Source organism: Piliocolobus tephrosceles, chromosome 7 (genome assembly GCF_002776525.5).
Source record: "Piliocolobus tephrosceles isolate RC106 chromosome 7, ASM277652v3, whole genome shotgun sequence".
NCBI lineage: Eukaryota > Metazoa > Chordata > Mammalia > Primates > Cercopithecidae > Piliocolobus > Piliocolobus tephrosceles.
In genome coordinates this window covers 147049386-147061367 of record NC_045440.1, presented here as the reverse complement: position 1 = coordinate 147061367, position 11982 = coordinate 147049386, and the positions used below count along the sequence as shown (strand labels likewise).

The window sequence follows — 11982 nt, the reverse complement described above, 5'->3', positions numbered from 1 at the left end:
CCCTCCCGACTCACAGCCCACCCTCCCGACTCACAGCCCACCCTCCCAACTCACAGCCCGCCCTCCCGACTCACACCCCACCCTCCCGACTCAGCCCATCCACCCGACTCAGTCTATCCACCCAACTCACAGTCCATCCACTGGACTCAGTCCATCCGCCCAACACAGCCCACCCTCCCGACTCACAGCCTGTCCGCCCGACTCACAGCCCGCCCGCCCGACTCACAGCCCACCCTCCCGACTCAGCCCATCCACCCAACTCATAGTCCCCCCGCCCCATACAGCCCACCCACCCGACTCAGTCCACCCACCCGACTCAGCCCCTGCCCACATTTCCACGATTGTCTCAAAAGTGACTTTGCACTTGGTTTGTTCATATCAGGGTCACACACAGCCTCCCGGCCTTTCTGCGTGCCTGGCTTCCAGCAGAAAGGCTGCCTTCTGGTGGCACCTCCGGCCGGATCTGGCTCAGGGCTTCCTCTTGGTGTGTTCAACCTTCTCCTGGTCCCCCTATTTCTTGTAAACTCCTTTCTGATTCCAGCACTACATGTGCATGTGTTGGCTGGAATTCTTTTTTTTTTTTTGAGACGGAGTTTCAGTCTTGTTCCCCAGGCTGGAGTGTAATGGCGCAACCTTGGCTCACCACAACCTCCACCTCCTGGATTCAAGCGATTGTCCTGCCTCAGCCTCCCGAGTAGCTGGAATTTCAGGCGTGAGCCACCGCACCTGGCCTGGCTGCAATTCTTAAAGAAAAACAGGCAAAAGCAAAAATCCTTCAACAATTCAGCTCACCTGAAGCACGGCAGTGTCCCGATGCATTTCCACAGGGGCCTTCCCTTGGGATCACCACTGGCAGATTTTTATTTCTGGCTGGATAAGACAAGAGGTCACCTCTTCCCCACGAAATGCACTATGGTGAATATGGCCACCTCACTGCCCTGAGACCCAACTCGATCTGCCAATTTCAGGTGCGTGACCCAGGCTCTGACCAACAGAGCTGGGTGGAGGCCATCCCTGCAACACTGGGGGTGGCCCTGACCTAACCAGCTGAGCACCACTCCCTAATCCTTGAACAAGGTTCAGTACTACAAAGGCTCTTGTTTCTATGGCCCAGTGCAGAGGATGTAGGAGGCTCTTTGCCTCTGTGCAGTGCTCACAGCTGCCTCGCCCTAGACAGAGACAGGAAGGGAAGCCAGACCAGGCAGCAAGCATGGAGTGCAGAGCCAGGAAGGAAAGGCCCAGCAGACAGCGACTCAGGGCCAGGGTGGAGTCCCTGAGCCAGACAGCTGTGAGCACCGGGCAGGCTTCTCCACCTCTGCGCCTGGCCTGGCATGTGGCTCCGTGGTCGCACATGCTCTCAGCACATCCCCAGGGTGCCCGGCACCGGGGTGCAGCCCCTGCCATCTCCAGAGCCCCCACCATCTCCGGCGTACCCACGGATTCGCTTCTTCCACCTGGCAGTTTTCCCAGTAAAACTTCTCGGGGGACTGGAGAGCTCTGAGGACTGAGAAGGCTTCTTTTCAGGCTGATTTTCCAGGCTGAAGAGCAACTTCTCACTGCAGCTCTCCCTCAGGGCCCAGTACTCCCGCAGAGGTACAGCAGCCCACACTTCGGGGGCCCCTACACCTCCCCGTGCCTGTGAGTTCTCTGATGCCGCGTGAAGAAGCCCAGGTGGCGGAATCCTTTCCCGCAGTGGCCGCACTCGTAGAACCGCTTTGTCAGGTGCAGCCTCCGGTGGATGCTGAAGCCCTTGGGCCACCGGAAGGACTTGCCACACTCGGCACAGGTATAGGGCTTCTCCCCGCTGTGGACCCTCTGATGGTGGCTGAGGTTCTCCTTGGTCCGGAAGGCCTTGCCGCAGTCCGCGCAGTAGAACGGCCGCTCCCCGGTGTGCACCAGCTGGTGTCTGAGAAGGTTGGATTTCTGCTTGAAGGCTTTCCCACAGTCGCCGCACGAGTAGGGCCTGTGTTCGGTGTGGATCTTGCGGTGCTGGGCCAGGCGGTCCTTCAGGCTGAACGCCTGCCCGCACGCCTCGCAGCAGAAGGGCTTCTCGTGCGTGTGGTTCTTCTGGTGACGCTGCAGGTTTGAAGCCCACCGGAAGGTCTGGCCGCACTCGGGGCACTTGAAGGCCTTGGTCCCCGTGTGCACCGTCTGGTGAGCGAGCAGCCGGCTGTGGCAGCTCAGCGCCTTCCCGCACGTGCTGCAGATGAACGACAGCTCCATTGCACACTGCTTCCGGCGCTCTCTGCGGCCCGGCCGCTGCCCACAACACTGTGTGAGCATCTGACATGCAAAAGCCGTGGGCTTGGCGTCTGTCCTTTCTGGAGCAGCTCTGGGAAGCTGCCCGTCATCCGTGTCCGGCCCGAAGCTCTTCCGAAAGCTGCTTCCCTCCCTGGCTCTTTCTCGCCTCACATGGGTTTTCTTATGAGCCCAAGTTGGATGGTCACAGTGTCTCTTGGGGTCTGCAGATTTCCTTGCCCCTGTGGAAGGAACAGATACCCTTACACAGAAGCCAGGGGCCCATGGCCAGGCGGTACCTCCTGCTGTGTACGTCAACTGGCTTCCATCTACTCAGCTCATTCCACGTGGCTACAAGTGATCAGCAAAACGCGTTCAAAGAAACACAGATGAGCCACAAAGATCAACAGCAGAAACCAAGATGAGCTCAGATGGTTCTCCAGCCCCGGTGGCACGCAGGACACCTGGCACTGCTACGTGAGGCAGCACCGACACGTGCCTGCCAATCGACAGAAGCAACTGGGCCAAGAGAATGTCCTTTCACCCTGTCCACGCCGGCAAGCCCCACTCATGCAGGTGGAGGTGGTGCCAGGATATCTGGAAGATGGGTAGCTCCACGTGATTCTCAACCACTCAGCCTCGGAGCCATAGCTCCCTCCAGCCGGGGGCTCCACAGGCCCAGGGACTTCCCAGGGCTCGTGTTCACGTGGCTGCTCCATCCCACTCTGAAAATCTAAGTAAAAAGCAAACCCCCTCTGACCACTGCCCCAAGAGCACCCCTCACCTAATGGAGGGAAGCATGGCCACTGTCCCAGTTTTGCAAACAGGGATGTGGAGCAAACTCCTACCCAGAGCCACATACCTGGAGACCCTCACGTGCAGTCAGTACCAGGCCTGTAGCCCCACGTGGCCATCACAGGGAGCTCAGACACCTACACCAACAGCCTCCGCCAGACAGACCTGGGTGGCTGGGTGCAGCCTTCAAGTGTCACTCTGGCCTCAGGCCCCTGCCAAGCTGCAGCTGTACGTCATCCTGCACCACCATGCCTTGCGAGCCCCGGCCCCGGCCAGTGTCCATCAGGGCAGGAGCGTGGCTGCCCCTATGTCCCTAAGGCCTAACTGAGAGAGCGGCTGCGTGTCCACTCTCCCATGGGAAGGACACAGCCTCGGTCACTCCAGTGTGCTGAGAGCTCACCCAGGAGCTGTGGCCACAGGGACTGGGCCAGCCCAGCCCGGACAACCCAGCACTCACCTGGCCAGTGGCCCCTCTGCACTGCCTGGGGCTCAGGTCTCTCCCGGTCTTCAACCCACGGCTCCTCCCACTGTTCCAGGCGAGAGACGAGGTCTGGTCTGGGGCTGCAAAATCCTTTTCAAAGGAGAGAAAAGGTTCTGTTTTACTTGTACTGAGGACAAAGTGAGGGTTGAGGCTCAGAGCAGTTCTGCATTAGCCTAAGAGGCCAGGCAGGCCCAGCCCTGGGGGCGGCCCTGGAAAAGCTACCCTGAAGCAGAGATGACAGGAAGGGAGGGGCCTGGACACCAAGGCCCACGGAAGGCCCTGGCAAGGTCAGAGGAAGGAAGATGAGGCTGCCTCCAGGGAGCCTGAGAGAAACACCGAGGGGGCCCCTCTGTCTACACAGGCCAAGAACTTCCAGCTCCTGAGCCCCCTCGGCTGGAAGGCCCCACTACCATCCCGGAGCAGCCAGGCCCAGAGGCAGCGGCAGAGCCCACCCCGCGCTCACCCAGCACTCGGCCCGCGCTCACCCAGGGCAGCCATACTGCTGAAGTTGTCCAGCATCACGTCCCGGTAGAGGACCCTCTGGCTGGGTTCCAGACACGCCCACTCCTCCCTTGAGAAGTAGATGGCCACGTCCCTGAAGGTCACCGGCTCCTGCAACACACACAGCTCCCGAAGTGGCCATTCCCAAGAAAAAGAAGGCTCAGCCCACAGGTCTGGGCGGGAAGGGGAATCAGGGTGGCCCCGCTGTGGACTGATTGTTTGTGTCCCCTAAATCCATATACTGAAGCCCGGAGCCCCGAGTGGCTGTGTCTGGAGATGGGCCTCTGTGGAAGAGATTAAGGTTAAGTGAGGTCAGAAGGGTGGGGCCCTGACCCATGGGCCCGGTCCTCACAGGAGACTCCAGAGAGCCCCCCGCCTCCCTCACCGCACACGCGTCAACACAGCACAACAGTGGCTGTCTGCAAGCAGGCCACTGGCCCCGCCAGAAACCAGATCTGCAGCACTCTGATCGTGGACATCAGCCTCCAGAACAGAGGAAGTGCATGTCTGTCAACGGCCCAGTGCGTTGTATTTGGTTACAGCAGCTCTAGTGGACTAGAAGAATCTAGTCTATTTTCCTACAACAGCCACTACTCTCCTTGTGTCAATGAATCCAATTTTCTTTCTTTCTTTTCTTTTTTGAGATGGAGTCTCGCTCTGTCACCAGGCTGGAGCGGTGGCGCGATCTCGGCTCACTGCAAGCTCTGACTCCCAGGTTCAAGCAATTCTCCTGCCTCAGTCTCCCAAGTAGCTGGGACTACAGGCGTCCGCCACCACGCCCGGCTAATATTTTGTATTTTTAGTAGAGACGGGGTTTCACCATGTTAGCCAGGATGGTCTCAATCTCCTGACCTCGTGATCCACCCGCCTCAGCCTCCCAAAGTGCTGGGATTACAGGCATGAGGCATTGCGCCCGGCCCCAATTTTCTTTTCTCTTTCCTCGCCCCTTAAGAAAGAAGGCAAAAGGGCAGACACGGACACAGTGCCTGGGAAGCCGCTGCCACAGACCCTCCCCGCGTGTGTGCTGGGGTCTCAGGCAGCCAGCAGGGCAGAAGGGAGGCTGCGCTCGGCAGCGGCAGGGCTCACCTGGGCCATGTCCATGGGAAGAGCGAGGCCACCCCTCTGGGGAAGCACAGCGCCAAGGAGGGCAGATCTGCGGAGACAAGAAATGTAAGCGGGCGTAGCCAGCCCAGGAATGCCCACCCCACCTGACCACAGGAGCCCCCACTCAGCAAATCAAGGGGAATTCAGGAAAAATGAGTGATGCACATGCAGGGTCTGCTCTGAAACTACCGACAGCCACCAGGTGTGGGGAAACGTGGCAGTGGTGAGGAGTCAACATATCTTTTTATTTTTTTGAGACGGAGTCTCACTCTGTGGCCCAGGCTGGAGTGCAATGGCGGGATCTCAGCTCACTGCAAGCTCCGCCTCCCGGGTTCCCGCCATTCTCCTGCCTCAGCCTCCCGAGTAGCTGGGACTACAGGTGCCCGCCACCTCGCCCAGCTAGTTTTTTGTATTGTTGGTAGAGACGGGGTTTCACCGTGTTAGCCAGGATGGTCTCAATCTCCTGACCTCGTGATCCGCCCGTCTCGGCCTCCCAAAGTGCTGGGATTACAGGCTTGAGCCACCGCGCCCGGCCAAGTCAACATATCTTTAAGGGACAGCTGGGTGCGGTGTGCCACCTGCCACACACAAGAACTCTGAAATACCAGACAGCAAGCCAGGCCTGTCACCAGAGGACAGAGGCCAGCCACTGCTGGCTGAAAGCCAACAGCTTAGCTGCAAACACATGACTGGAGAGTCTAACCGCAACTGAGGCGTCTGGGGCTCCTCCTCAGGAGAGAGGCGGGCAGCCATTCCCACAGTGCTGTGCCCGGAGGATGCCCTCGGGTACGCTACGAGGAGGCCACCTGGCAGCCTTCCCCTGAGTGAAAACCTGGGGGAAGGTTTTCACCCACTGCACTCCAGACTGAGACCCTGTCTCAAAAAAAAAAAGCCCCAAGAAATTCCATTAATCTTCACTCAGTCTCCAGATCAAGCCACGAGCTCCCCTAAACCTTAGGGTCCCGGCCCACTGAGATCCAGCTTCTACCCCCAGGTCTGTGAAAACCACCCTGGCATCCCACTGCCCTCCTGCCACAGTGGGTCCTGCCTCCTTCCTGAGTAAAGCTCAGAGCCCCAATATGCAGAAGAGGCCAGCCCCACAGGCGCCCCGAGAAGAGACAGAACCAGCTGGGGGAAGATGGCCCATGCTGGTTACCTTGTCAGGGGACGGGGGGAGATGTTGCTCTAGATCCTACAGACACGGAAGTATCATAAAGGGCCGTCAGGAGCAAGTCATGCAAACAGGTTCAGCAACTGAGATGAAACGGACAAACTCGAGGAAAAACACAGGATTATGAAACTGATGAAAGGGAAGCCAGGCAGCCTTCCATCTGATAAGGCAACTGGAAATGTAACTTGAACCCTTCCCATGAGGAAAATGCCACGCCCAGCTGGGTTCCCTGGTAAGCTCCACCAAAGCCTACGAAGCACAGTACTGATCTTAGAAGCTATTTAGTGAACAGAGGAAGAGCAGACACTATCCAGTCTGTCTTAATGAGGCCAGCAAAACCCAAACCAAAAACCTGACAGGGATATTACAAGGGGCCAAGCACAGTGGCTCACGCCTATGATCCCAACACTCCAGGAGACTGAGGCAGGAGGACTGTGCGAGGCCAGGAGCTGCCCCAGCTGTCTCTACACAAAATAGAATGAGCGGGGTGTGGCGGTGGACACACATAGTCCCAGCTACTCAGGAGGCTGAGGTGGGCGTATTGCTTGAATACAGGAGGCATAGGTTGCAGTGAGCTGAGCTCATGCCACTGCACTCCAGCCTGGGTGTCAGACTGAGACCCTGTCTCAAAAAAAAAAAAAAGATATGACAAAAAAATTACCTACCAAACTCTCATAAACACAAATTCTCAAAAAATATTAGGAAGCCAAATCCAGCAGTTTATAAAAAGAATTCTCAGTCATGACCAAGTGACGTGGACCCTAAGAGTACACAGCTGGTTTGATCCCCATTAGCTGCAGCTGGTGCCCAGGAGGCTCCCTCCACCACCTGTGTTCAACACTCACTGCAGGGGGCAGCTCCCTGGGCGTTCACCCCTGCCCCTCGTCCCTCACCCCTGCCCCTCGTCCCTCACCCCTGCCCCTCGTCCCTCCCACCTCCAGCACAGCAGGTACACAGACATTCCCTTTCTCCTTCCGACACTCACGGGTGGCTACAGTAACTGCTACATGTTTTCAGGAATATACTTTTCAACTTGAGATTTTTTTTTTTTCACCCTTTCAACAGCATGGCATCAACTTTAATCACAATGACTTCCCGAACATTTGACAACGACATAACTAACCACGTTAACAGAATAAAGGAGAAAACCATGTGACAGCTATTATCCCAATAGATGCAGAAAAGGCATTTGTTAAAACTCAACACCTAATCCCAACAAAAACTCTCGGCAAACAAGGAACAGAAGAAAACGTCCTCATCCTGGCAAACCTGCAACCAACGCCCTGCTTCATGGGCCACTTTGGAACTCTTTCCCCCTGAGACCAGGAACAAGCAGGGCTGTCCGCCCACTGCTTCTCTTTATCACCTTATTGGAGGCCTGAGCCAGTGCAAGGAGGTAGAAAAAATACATAAAGCCATAAGATTAAAAATAAAGAAGTAGGTTGGGTGCGGTGGCTCATGCCTAGAATCCCAGCACTTTGGGACGCCGAGGCGGGTGGATCACCTGAGGTGGGGAGTTTGAGACCAGCCTGGCCAATATGGTGAAGCCCTGTCTCTACTAAAAATACAAAAAGTAGCCAGGCATGGTGGCAGGCACCTGTCATCCCAGCTACTCGGAAGGCTGAGGCAGGGGAATCGCTTGAACCCGGGAGGTGGAGGTTGCGGTGAGCCGAGATCGCACCATTGCACTCCAGCCTGGGCAACAACAGCGAAACTCCATCTCAAAAGAAAAAAAAAAAGTTCACAAATTGGAGGTAGAAGTTGTAGTGAGCCAAGATTGTGCCACTGCACTCCAGCCTGGGTGACACAGAGAGACTGTCTTCACAACATTGGGGTAGGCAAACATTTCTTTCATGGATCCCCAAAAGCACTTTTAAAAAATTACAAATTCAGGCTGGCTGCAGTGGCTCATGCCTGTAATCCCAGCACTCTGGGAGGCTGAGGTGGGCGATCACCTGAGGTGGGGAGTTCGAGACCAACCTGACCAACAGGCTCTCTCTTCAGTCGAGAAGGGAGAAACCCCTTCTCTACTAAGAATACAAAATTAGCCGGGCATGGTGGCGCATGCCTGTCATCCCAGCTACTCAGGAGGCTGAGGCAGGGGAATCGCTTGAACCCGGGAGGTGGAAGTTGCGGTGAGCCAAGATCTTACCATTGCACTCCAGCCTGGGCAACAAGAGCAAAACCCTGTCTCAAGAAAAAAAAAAAAAATTACAAATTGCATTTATCAGAATTAAACATTTTTGTTTATCATGGCAGTCAAGAAAAAAAAAAAAAAAGGAGCCTGGGTGCAGTGGCTCATGCCTGTAATCCCAGCACTTTGGGAAGCTAAGGCAGGAGGACTGCTTGAGGCCAGGAGTTTGAGACCAGCCTGGGCAACATAGGGAGACCTCTGTCTCTATTGTTTAATGTAAAAAAATTTTTTTAAAAAGAGACACAAAGGGCAAGCCACAGAATAAGAGAAAATATTCCCAATACATTTATCTGGCAAAGGACTTATATAAAGAACTGTAACTCCTACAAATCAATAAAAAAGAAAAATAAAATTTAAACTGGGCAGAATAGGCCGGGCGCGGTGGCTCAAGCCTGTAATCCCAGCACTTTGGGAGGCCGAGACGGGCGGATCACGAGGTCAGGAGATCAAGACCATCGTGGCTAACATGGCGAAACCCCGTCTCTACTAAAAATACAAAAAACTAGCCGAGCGACATGGCGGGCGCCTGTAGTCCCAGCTACTCGGGAGGCTGAGGCAGGAGAATGGTGTGAACCCAGGAGTCGGAGCTTGCAGTGAGCTGAGATCCGGCCACTGCACTCCAGCCTGGGCGGCAGAGCGAGACTCTGTCTCAAAAAAAATAAAATAAAATAAAATAAAATAAACTGGGCAGAATATTACAACAGACACTTCAACCAAAGTGATCCAACGGTCTATAGAAACGTGAAAAGGCACATTGAGCACACGGGTCATGGGTGGTGTTTTCCAGTCAAACGACTTGCTGAGTTCCTCTAGCAAGCAGCAATGACCACAGTGATAAAAATAACAGCTCCCGGCCAGGTGCAGTGGCTCACGCCTGTAATCTCAGCACTTGGGAGGCCACGGCAGGTGGATCACCTGAGGTCAGGAGTTCGAGACCAGCCTGGCTAACATGGTGAAACCCCGTCTCTACTACAAGTGCAAAAAATTAGCCAGGCTACTCAGGAGGCTGAAGCAGGAGAACTGCCTGAACCAGGGAGGCGGAGGGTGCAGTGAGCCAAGATTGTGCCACTGCACTTCAGCCTGGGGGACAGAGCAAGATTCTGTCTCAAACAAAAACAAAAACACCAGCTCCCCTCAGCTGAACAGCTGTGTTTGCACTACAACCTGGGCTGGGCTTCTCAGCCTGGAAAGCAGAGTCGGGGAGAACCGTGAGATAGGCCAGAAAAGGGGCTAAGGTCAGATTATTCAAGGCATCCTGAGCCATGGTTTCATGTGTAATGCGACAGAAGTTTAATACAGGAGAACGGAAGGATACTGTCATAGCTGCTTTTTTTCCCCCTAGGCAAATTAACACAGGATTTTTTTTGCTGAGGCAGGGTCTTGCTCTGTCACCCAGGCTGGAGTGTGGTAGCCCAATCACAGCTCACTGCAGCCTCGACCTCCTGGGCTCAAGTAATCCTCCTACCTCAGTTTCCCCAGTAGCTGGAACCAAAAGCGCATGCGCCACCATGTCCTGCAATTGTTTAAATTTTTTGCAGAGAGGGGATCTCACTATATTGCCCAGACCGATCTCAAACTCCTGGCCTCAAGAGATCCCCTGGCCTCGGCCTCCCAAAGTGCTTGGGTTACAGGCCTCAGCCACAGCATCCGGCCTAAGCTACATTTTTTTTATTTTTTATTATTATTATTTTTTAATGAGATGAAGTCTCGCTCTGTTGCCCAGGCTGGAGGGCAGTGGTGCGATCTCCGCTCATTGCAACCTCTGCCTCCCAGGTTCAAACGATTCTCTTGCCTCAGCCTCCCCAGAGTAACTGGGATTACAGGTGTGCACCACCACACCCGGCTAATTTTTGTATTTTTTTGTAGAGACGGGGTTTCACCATGCTGGTCAAGTTGGTCTTGAACTCCTGGACTCAATGATCCACCTGCCTCGGCCTCCCAAGTGCTGAGATTACAGGCGGGAGTCGCCTCTCCTGGCTAAGCTACATTTTTAAAAAGATCCTCTGTGATGAACAAATGAGAAAGCAGCAAAACAGGATGGGGGTGGGGAGAAGATAGGGAGGCGTTCAGGTGAGAGAGGAGGAGCCAGGATTGGGACTTACAGGGTGGGAATGGCAAGGAGGCAAATGGTTCAGTTACGGAGCTAAGGCACCAGTGACTGTGCGGCTGGGCGTGGGCAGGAAAGGGGAAGAAGTGAATCTCGGGTTTCTGCCTCCTCCCCTTCGCTGTGGAATGCCTGGGAGGACCAGTGGGTGGGGGGTGCAGGTTACAGGAGCTCAGCCTGGGGCAGGGGAGCTTTGAGTGTTACGAACTGAGTCTAAGCGCTTGGGTCTCACCGGAGCGGTGCGGGCTGGAGACACAGGTGTGGAACGTGTCTATGAGGGGTAACTGAGGTCACGATCGTGGACGGGGTCTGCCGGGGAGAAACCAGCTTGAAGAGGATACACAACCGGGTCCTGACAAACCTGCAAGTGTAAGGCGCGAGGAGAGAAGAGGGGGCTGAGCCGGAAGAAGCTGAAGAACAGCCCCCAAATACCCGGGGTCACAGGCAGCCTCCTGGGTCTGTCCCAGCAGCCGCGACGCTGGGTTTCACAGCCCTGGGGCGGCCGCAGAATTAGAAGGTCAGACAGTCCACGACCCAGGGACGGAGGGGCGGCGGGGACACGGGCGCACTCACCACCAAGGCGTCCTCAACAAGGATGCTGCAACCACTATGCCGCGCCGGTAGCCCAGACTTCTACAAACTTCCCCAGCGGAAGTTGTTATCCGACAGCTTCCGGCCCCTCTAGGAGTCCACGTCTCGGTGGTGCGCGCAGGCCGCCCAGGTCATCCAGGCCGCCCGCCCGCCTCGCCCCACCTGTGGTTCCGCCCGGGCCGGCAGGCCCCTCCCCATCACAGCCAAACGCCACGGCGACTGGCTGATTTTTTTTGTTTTTTTTAGTAGAGACGGAGTTTCACCATGTTGGCCAGGCTGGTTGTGAACTCCTGACCTCAGGTGATCCGCCTGCTTTGGCCTCCCAAAGTGCTGGGGTTACTGGAATGAGCCACGGAGCCCGGCCCTCCTAACCTAGAGTCGGTCGAAAGGTTTCTCCTACAAAGATGAACTGTAACCTGGAGGTGTGAACAGACTGTCACTGGCTCTGGTACCAGTCACCCAGTTCCAGCCAATCAAGGGTGTAGGGTCCAGCCCTATGGGGTTAAGCGGGGGTTCTCCCCCGTGTGCGGAGACGAGAGATTGTAATAAATAAAGACACAAGACAAAGAGATAAAGAGAAAACAGCTGGACCCAGGGGACCACTACCATCAAGACGTGGAGACCGTTAGTGGCCCCAAATGGCTGGGCGCGCTGATATTTATCACATACAAGACAATGCAGGCTGTGCAGCCCAGGCCCAAGGGCGCTGGTGCAGGGCCCCATCATGTGCAGGGAACTCTACCAGCTAGTAGGTGGTACCAGGCAAGTGTTTGGGCCCTGACTGTGGAGGCCAAGGTGTTTAT

At 55.7% G+C, this 11982-nt stretch overlaps 1 protein-coding gene across 9 annotated transcripts; it reads right to left on the bottom strand.

Moving 5' to 3' along the window:
* Positions 1–314: 314 nt before the first annotated feature.
* ZNF707 (zinc finger protein 707) lies at positions 315–11235 on the bottom strand. 9 transcript variants are annotated; one of them, XM_023188299.3, is made up of 8 exons: positions 11162–11235; positions 10821–10949; positions 8443–8477; positions 6276–6392; positions 5102–5168; positions 4000–4126; positions 3491–3604; positions 315–2480 (listed from the first exon to the last, which is right to left on the bottom strand). In XM_023188299.3, exons 5-8 carry the CDS (start codon positions 5114–5116, stop codon positions 1621–1623), a joined length of 1116 nt encoding a protein of 371 aa, XP_023044067.1. In that variant the 5' UTR covers positions 5117–5168; positions 6276–6392; positions 8443–8477; positions 10821–10949; positions 11162–11235; the 3' UTR covers positions 315–1620. The 9 variants fall into 9 exon arrangements, with proteins under 9 accessions (XP_023044067.1, XP_023044071.1, XP_023044072.1 ...); XM_023188303.3 differs by having other exon boundaries at positions 6276–6311; XM_023188304.3 differs by lacking the exon at positions 6276–6392.
* Between the last annotated feature and the right edge of the window lie 747 nt (positions 11236–11982).

Excerpts from the sequence above, each read along its gene's own strand:
- ZNF707 (XM_023188299.3), bottom strand. Across the intron at positions 3,605-3,999 it reads CAGCAGTATGGCTGCCCTGG|GATTTTGCAGCCCCAGACCA; the intron begins GTGAGCGCGGGC and ends TCCTTTGAAAAG. Across the intron at positions 2,481-3,490 it reads GCAGAGGGGCCACTGGCCAG|GGGCAAGGAAATCTGCAGAC; the intron begins GTGAGTGCTGGG and ends TTCCTTCCACAG.